An 8277-nucleotide genomic window follows, 5' to 3' on the forward strand; every position below is an offset into this window, starting at 1 on the left:
CCTTGGTGGCGAATAGATCCACCTCTGGCTGACCCCATCTCTGCACAATCTGAACGAAAATGGAGGTGTTTAAGGCCCACTCTCCTTGTTTTAACAGATTGCGGCTTAGGAAATCTGCCGCAATTTTCTCTTTCCCTCTTATGTGAAGAGCCGTGAGAGATAAAAAATGACGCTCTGCTAGCTGGAACAACTGTCCTGCCACATTCATCAGAGTTCTGGATCGAGTTCCGCCTTGGTGGTTGATATAGGCCACGGCCACTCGATTGTCCGAGAGAACTCGTACGTGATGGCCCTGTAGATACATAAGGAGCTCTTTAGCTGCGAGTACTACCGCTGTTAATTCTTTCAAATTAGAAGACATTTGTATCTGATCTCGTTCCCATAGGCCCTGGACCAGAATTTCCTCCATATGCGCCCCCCAACCGGAAGGACTTGCATCCGTGGTGACCACGCGGGTAATGTTATACTCCCAAGGGACCCCTCTAGACAAGTTATTTCTTTCTAGCCACCACTCCAGGGACTCTATTGTGTTTCTGGATAAGGTCAGTCGACCTTCTAAGTTACCCCCCAGGATTCTCTGATACCATAAAACTTCGCCCTGTAGAGTTCTCGTAAGAACTTGGGCCCACTGGACTGTGGGAATGCAGGATGAGAGGGAACCCAACAGGGACATGGCTTTCCTGAGGGACATGGAGGGGTTGTTGGAAGCGTTCAGGACCCGGCCATGCAGGTGCAGCAGCTTCTCTGGGGGCAGACGGTATTCCTGCTTTTTTGAATCTAGGGTTAGGCCTAGAAATTGTTGAATTTTTGATGGCTGCAAACGGGATTTTTTGATATTAAGTAGCCATCCCAACCGCTCTAGAGCCGCCGTTGTTTTCTGTAATTGTTCTAAACACTGCTCGGCTGAACTGCCTATTATAAGGAGGTCATCTAAATAGGGGACGACTAGAATGTTTAGCTCGCGCAGATGGGCCATCACCTCTGCCATCACTTTGGTGAATACTCGGGGCGCAACCGCCACCCCGAAGGGTAGGGCCGCGTACTGGAAGTGCTGGATTGACCCATCCAACTGAACCGCCAGTCTAAGGAAAGATTGGTGTGCTAGACCAATTGGTATATGGTAGTAAGCGTCTTTCAGATCTAGGACCACCATGAAGCAGTTTTGAAACAGCATTTTTATTGCGGTGTTAATTGTTTCCATTTTAAACGGACGTACGACCAGGAATTTATTGAGGGCTTTGAGGTTAAATATAGCCCTAAATGAGTCGTCCGGTTTACGGACCAAGAACAGGGGGGAATAGAAGCCTTTCCCCCTCTCTCTTCCTCTGGAACTCTCGTCAGGACTTGTTTGTCCAGTAGCTCGAGGACCTCGGTCTCCAGGGCAGCTTGTTCTAGCGGGGAAGATTTGAGTGGAGTTACCTTGAACCGATCTTGGGGAACGCAGGAGAACTCTAGGTGCAGTCCTGTAGCTATCACCCCCAGTATCCAGCTGCTATTCGAGATTCTGGCCCAGGCCGGGTAGAAGGCAGATAATCTTCCTCCTACCGGAGCCACTAGTCATTGGGGCGGCTTCTTATTATCCCGTGATGGACCTTCTTGGCGCCCCCCTCCTCCATACATGAAGCCCGTACCTCTGGTTTTTTTGTTGTCCCATCTGTTCTGATCTCTGGCCTGTCTCCTGCAGGAATACCCTTTCCTAGAAAAAGGACGTCTCCAGGATGTATTCGGCAGACTCGGAAATTTCTTTCTCATCCCCGGCCTTCTCTAACAGTTCGTCTAGGACGGAGCCGAACAAGTATTCACCCTCACAGGGGATAGAACAGAGACGGGACCTGGCTTGGATATCTCCCGGCCAGCATTTTAACCAGAGGGCTCTTCGGGCCGAATTAGACAAACTTGCAGATCTGGCCGCCATTCTTACCGAGTCCGCCGAGGCATCTGCCAGAAAGGCAGCAGCATTCTGGATAATTGGAAGAGACTTACGGATGGAGGCTCGGGAGGTTCCATCCTTTAGCTGAGAGTCCAATTGATCCAGCCAGACCATCATGGATCTGGCTGCGCACGTGGCTGCTATTGCTGGCCTTAGGGCGCCTGCTGACATCTCCCATGTGCCCTTTAAAAAGGAATCTGCCTTTTTATCTAGGGGGTCTTTAAGGGAGGCCATATCGTCGAAGGGTATAGATGACTTTTTTGAGGCCTTAGCTACCGCTGCATCCAGCTTGGGGGCCTTATCCCATCGACTTACTATTGGGTCCTCAAAGGGGTATCTACGCTTGAAAGCAGGCGGCATAGAACCCCCTTTTTTCAGTTTTTTTCCACTCCCTGTCTATCAGGCACTGGACTCTTTCGTTTAGTGGAAAAGTCCTTTGTTTTCTGGGGTCTAGACCCCCGAACATAATGTCCTGAGCAGACAGTTCTGTCTTTTTTTCTTCTACCCCCATGGTTGACCTTATGGTTTTAATTAATTTATCCATTTGGTCCAAGGGAAAGCAGAACCGGCTGGAATCCTCTTCGGAAGAAGAAGAGGAGGCCGAGGACTCTGAGGAGATATTTTCCTTCCTAGGGCCGACTGAAGACTCTGAGCCTGAAACACTAGCTCGTCTTCTTTTAGAAGAATCTTCTTTTGATAGGGCTTTTATTTCAGTCCCGATTAATTGCCTCAGGTCTGTAGCGAAGCTTGGAGCTTCTTCCGCTACCTGCATAAATAGGGAAGAGTGTAAGAGTCTGATAATCCACTCCCGTTCTACCCCTCATCTCCGTCCCTACCGTCTGTCTCACGCAAGACTGACACAATCTCTTGGGGTGGCCATCTGGTAAGGGGCAACTACAGAGGGCACATTCCTTGTGCTTCTGCTTCCCTGTGGCCTTCTTCCCCTGAGAATCAAACACATAAGGGGACACTGCATCAGGGTACATTCTCGCAGATCTCTTACCCTTGCAGATGAGGACAGGTACCGGATCATGGGGGGCTGCAGGAGGATCCTTTGACCTAGAGGAACTACTGTGGCTCTGTCCACTCGAACGTCCCTCCTTCCGCCTCTTAGGTTGGTCACTGGGGCGCTTTGCCACGGGCTGCACCTCTTGTGGGTCCATGGGGGCTTCTGTTGTGTCCATCGCTGGGCCTCCAGAAGCACCTCAGCAGCAATGCCTTCTGTCTTAAGAAGGCTCCCCCTCCGGTTTAGCAGGAACTCTGTCCGGTGTTCGGGCCCCCCATTGGACCGCTCCTCGCGATCCTCCCCCTCAGGTGCCCGACCCCCTCAGGCGGCGGGCATCGGCGCGCGTTCACCACAACCGGAAGCCGCCGGCATCCGACTTCCGGTTTCGGCACTAGGCCCCGCCCCCTTCGCCGCGCCACTTCCACCGCGCGATAGAGGCCGCGGGGACGCGCGGCAAGGGGCTAGCACTGCGCCGCCGGCTCGGAACCGCCGCTCCCTTTGTGGGACACCGCCGGCGGCGCCCGCCCGAACGGACCGCACCCCCGGGGGAAAGAGACACAGGGGGACCCGCTTACCTCACCGGCCCCGTGGAGAAGGCGACCGCCGGACCCTGTCTCCGCCTGCTCTTACCACTGCCGTGGAAATCCTACCCGGACCCACCGTGGCGCATCCAGGGCCCCCAGCGAGACCGAGGTAGGAGAACCCCCCGCTACCTGAGTCGGTCCGCTGGCCTGGGATTCGGTTATCCATGACGGACGATCTGTAGGGAGTTCTGTCCTTGTTAGGAACAGGAAACCAACTGATGCGTGGGAGAGGTGCCGCCCTTTTGTATCTGTAGGTTTTCCTGTTCCTAAGAAGGGCGGATCCCCTCTCTCAGGTGGTGCTGTCATGGACGACCGAATAATTATTATTAAATTATTATTTCCACTAGAATGATCTTAGGGAGAGGTCATCACTATTGATTAGCAGCTGATCTGCAGGACCCAGGAGAGGACATGGACAGTGAGACAGAGGTGCACTCTTCCGCTCCTTAAGGGCCCGTCACACTAAGCGATATCGCTATGTGTGATACCTCCGACCGGCTCCCCCGCTGATCGCGAGAGATCGGTCTGGGCTGTTTCTCAGCGGCGGCTTCTTCCTGCTGGTGCCGACGAGCGACGCGTGGACGTCTTCATCGCCTCGTCTGACAGGTAAGTAGCGACCCCAGACGCCTGCTATGTCGCTGGCGAGATCTGCCTGTGTGGCAGCTCACTAGCGACCACTTAGCGATGTACCAGCGATCCATATAGTTGTCGGGATCGCTGGTGCATCGCTAAGTGTGACAGTACCTTTTTCACAGTTTGCCTCCGAGAGCTGCAAGCAGCTGATTACAAGAGTGCTAGGTGCCGGACCCCCACTGATCTGATACTGATAGAGACCATCCAATGGTGGCGCAAACAATTTTTTTTGTACAAAGATATTAAGCGGAGGCTTTACAATAAATTGGGACCAGGAAATGTCCCCTCATTGTGACATCTCATCTCCATATAACAAATATAGAGATAATGGCGTCATAGACAAGCCCTTTAAAGACAGCTGATGACAAGTAGTTAAAGGGAAACTGGCACAAAAGAAGAATCTTGATGTTAATAAACAGAAACGAAGAAGCGGTCTTAGCACAGAGGAGGGGAACCTACAGCAGAGAGGTCGGCGTTTGCCATCACAAGGAAGACCCCCGCCTGTTCAGAATTACTGATCCACATCTTGGAGCCGTTGATGACATAATAATCCTTGTGCTTCTGAGCTGTGGTTTTCAGGGAGAAAGCATCGCTGCCTGCACCGGCCTCCGAAAGACAGAAGCTTCCCACCTACACAGAAGGAACAAACATTAACTTTGCAGCCACGGGGTGAAAGGCATTTGTTCTGCATTCATGTGCTGCCCGGTACTGCAGCTTGGCTGACCACCCAGTAAAGCGATGGCATACGCCGTGAATTTAGTGGTGGGTGTTCATGATGACGAGTGTGCTCAGATAAGGTGTTACTCGAGCACACCCATGTCCTAATCAAGTATTTTTGGCGTGCTCAAATACTCTGCTCGAGTCCCTGTGGCTCCATGTCTTGCAGCTGTTCGACAGCCGCAACGCATGCAGGGGTAGCCTAACAAACTGACAATCCCTGCATGTGTTGCAGCTGTCGAACAGCCGTGAGACATGCAGCCATGGGGACTCGAGCATATTTTTCGAGCACACCAAAGACACTTGGTTAGCACCTGAGCATGCACCGTATTCGAGCACGCTCACTCATCACTAGAAGTCGTCCAAAACTAATCCTGAGAATGAAGGGGGTCACAGTGCCTTCTGCAGGGGAACCCCACTATACGGTAAAAACTTAGAGGTTGGCTCAGCAATGAACTAGCACTGCAAACCCTTTATTGTCTAGATGAGTGCGAGTACAAGAGGTCGTCCTCCTACCAATAATAAAGTCATGATTTATCCTTGTAATATGTCATTACTTTATAAGATGGACAAAACCTCTTAAAGACTATGAACAACATCAGCACATAAAATAGTAAAAATAGTCTACCAAGTCTGTCTACCGCTCTCATGCAATGCTATACATCTCCATCGCTAGACTGCAAAAAGAAAAACCGGTGTAGATCCTTCAGTCATACGTTATCCCCTTTAATCTGCTCCTTCTCCTACTGTCCGCAGGTCATCAAGGATGGAATAAGTGTAGGATGACTGCCGGGCCTGACTACACAGGGTTTGCTTCTAGTCTACAACCATGGAAAGACAAAGCTCTGAAAAGCCGCTTCATTTATTTCTATTTTTACTGGTGCAATAAATACAATGGTAGCGCAGGTGTATATAACTTTAATTTAATTGCAGGTTTTTTTTTTGTTGGCATGTGTATTTTAGGATTAGGGGATTTGAGCTATATTGAAATTGATAAAGGGCACAAGTGTCATGTTTGCATGCGATTGTGCATGGATGTATTTGATTAGCATGCCTCTACTGTCGTTATAGGAATTACTGGCGCTCCATTCCTCACCGTGTCTTTGCACAGCCTGGGCAGGTACGTCTCCTTCTGTTCTTCTGTACCTAATCCCTGGAACAAGGAGGTGATGAGGGTATTATGGATGTCACATAATACGGACACAGAGGGGTCCACCTTGGCTAACTCTTCAATCACAAGAATCGAGGAGAAAAAAGATGCTCCTGTGCCACCGTACTTGGGGTCCACATCTATACCCATCAGCTGAAAGAGGGGGGAGAGGGTAAAGGTTGAGGGCAAAGCAAGTCACAAAACAGTTTATTACAGAGGTGGCTGGACAGCAAAAGTGACCGTCTGAAAAATACAAGGGACGGAGGAAAGGTCCCTTTACTTAAACGCACGCCCATGAGATGATTTTGGGGAAAACAAAGTCAGGCAAGTTGAATTTTAATGCATGATGTGTTTCTTGGAGGCGTCTAATGGCGGCTATACTTACAACTTGCCTAAAAAGAGACTTATTTTCTCGTATCTTTGGCTGTACAGGGAAAATTTTTAGCTGATATTTTTTTTTTACTACCAACCCCGAGCTCAAACAGTCCTTGAATGATTGAATGATCCATTTTTGATTCGGCGTCCATGGTTTTTACAAGTGGTCCGATTCGGTCCTGGGAAAATTTTCGTACTGAGCAGAAATAAAAAGAGTTTAGAAAAGACATTTTACTCATTTATAGAGCTCCATTAATTCAACAGTCATCATCACTGTCCCCGATGGAGCTCACAATCCAGATTCCTTATCAGTATGTCTTTGAAGCTTGAGAGGAAACCGGAGAACCCGGAGGAAACCCACGCAAACACGGGGAGAACATACAAACTCCTTGCAGATGTTGTCCTTGGTGCAAGGCTGCAGTGCTAACCACTGAGCCACTGTGCTGCTGCTTTTTACAGCATCAGCAAAAGCAGAAATTTCAGAAATCTCATGCACACGCTTGTTTTCTTTTTTTCTGATTAAATTTGAGAACTGCTGTCATTTTGAAATCTGCAGCATCTTACTTCTTTCTGCGTTTTTGCAGTTTTTTTAATTGCTTTTTTTTTGTGTTTTTGGTGCATAAAACTAACTTTATTAAACACGTACTGTAGACAAAGCACACGTGTAATCCGCTCTCAAAAAACGCTGCTAAAGACTCATCAAAAACAGTGCGAAAAATGGAGTTTTGAATGCAGCTATTTTTATTGTCAAGAGAGCAGGTTTTTGCTGCAGAAAAAAAACAAAAAAAAAAAAAAAAAAACGTTTTTAAGGCTGTGTGCCCACGTAGCGATTTTTAAGCGTTTTTGCCGCGATTTTCAGCGCGAAAACGTTTAAAAATCATGTACATGACGCCCCCCATGCATTCCTATGGCATTCTGCACATGCTGTGCTAATGCTGCGCTTTTTTCCGCGGCGGAATCGCATCACGGAAAAAAATCGCAGCATGCTCATTCTTTTGTGCGGAATCGCAAAGAATTGCCGCGATTCCGCACCCATAGGAATGCATGAGAATCGCTTACTTCCCGCATGTGGCTATGCCCACCATGCGGGAAGTTAAGCGTCTCATGTGCGGTTGGTACCCACGGTGTGGAGGAGAGGAGACTGTCCTCCAGGCCCTGGGTACCATACCCCTGTAAAAAAAAAAAAAAAAGAATATAATCGGGGTATATTTACCTTCCGGCGTCCCGCGCTGCAATCCCGGCCTAACCGTTCCCAATAATGCCTTGTGGCAAGGTCCTGTGATGACGTGGTCTCGTGAGATTGCTATAGCAACGCTAGACCAACGTTATCACAGGTCTCGCAAGGAACGCTGAGGCCCGGGATGGCAGCGCGGGACTTCGGAAGGTAAATATACCCCGATTTTTTATTTTTTTTTTTTACATTCTATCTTTTACTATTGATGCTGCATAGGCGGCCTCAATAGTAAAAAGCTGCTCACACTTATCAAACACTATGTTTGACGAGTGTGACTAACCTGTCAATCACTTTCCAAGCGATGCTTGGAAAGTGCTTGAATAACGCACGCGAAAATCGCGGCAAAATCGCGGTCAAATCGCGCGGGGGGAAAAAAAACGCGCAATTTCTGGGAAGGAGTCCGGTTTTTAGTGTCCGGAATAAAACGCTACGTGGGCACATAGCCTTAATCTTGCAGCTCTGAGATGGTAACGGGGCAAAGTGAGGGATGCGTTACTCACCCATATCTCGCAGCATGCCCTCTTCTTCTGTGAACGTCTCCAGTGGAGCAAACGCGGCTCCTTCCTTGGGGTCTGTGGCCAAAACATCGGCTTTAGAAGATTTTAAGCGACAATGGAGTTTCTGGGATGTAACCAGCCAGGACCGCAA

General features: G+C 49.2%; 1 protein-coding gene across 6 annotated transcripts in view; it reads right to left on the minus strand.

Moving 5' to 3' along the window:
* ACADSB (acyl-CoA dehydrogenase short/branched chain) overlaps positions 1 to 8277 on the minus strand; it is a 36844-nt gene that overhangs the window by 26178 nt on the left and 2389 nt on the right. For 4 of the 6 annotated variants that reach the window (XM_073546438.1, XM_073546439.1, XM_073546442.1 and 1 more), the window contains exons 2-5: positions 8130 to 8277; positions 6491 to 6591; positions 5967 to 6173; positions 4613 to 4783 (exon numbers count right to left, since the gene is read on the minus strand). The exon at positions 8130 to 8277 is cut by the window's right edge and continues 15 nt beyond it. In XM_073546438.1, the coding sequence (XP_073402539.1) occupies positions 4613 to 4783; positions 5967 to 6173; positions 6491 to 6591; positions 8130 to 8277 (627 nt within the window). The remainder of the gene's footprint in view (positions 1 to 4612; positions 4784 to 5966; positions 6174 to 6490; positions 6592 to 8129) is intronic. The other 2 variants (XM_073546440.1, XM_073546441.1) reach the window with 1 other exon arrangement.

This window comes from Dendrobates tinctorius, unplaced genomic scaffold, assembly GCF_039654945.1.
Source record: "Dendrobates tinctorius isolate UK_male_01 unplaced genomic scaffold, ASM3965494v1 ptg000147l, whole genome shotgun sequence".
NCBI classification, from domain to species: domain Eukaryota; kingdom Metazoa; phylum Chordata; class Amphibia; order Anura; family Dendrobatidae; genus Dendrobates; species Dendrobates tinctorius.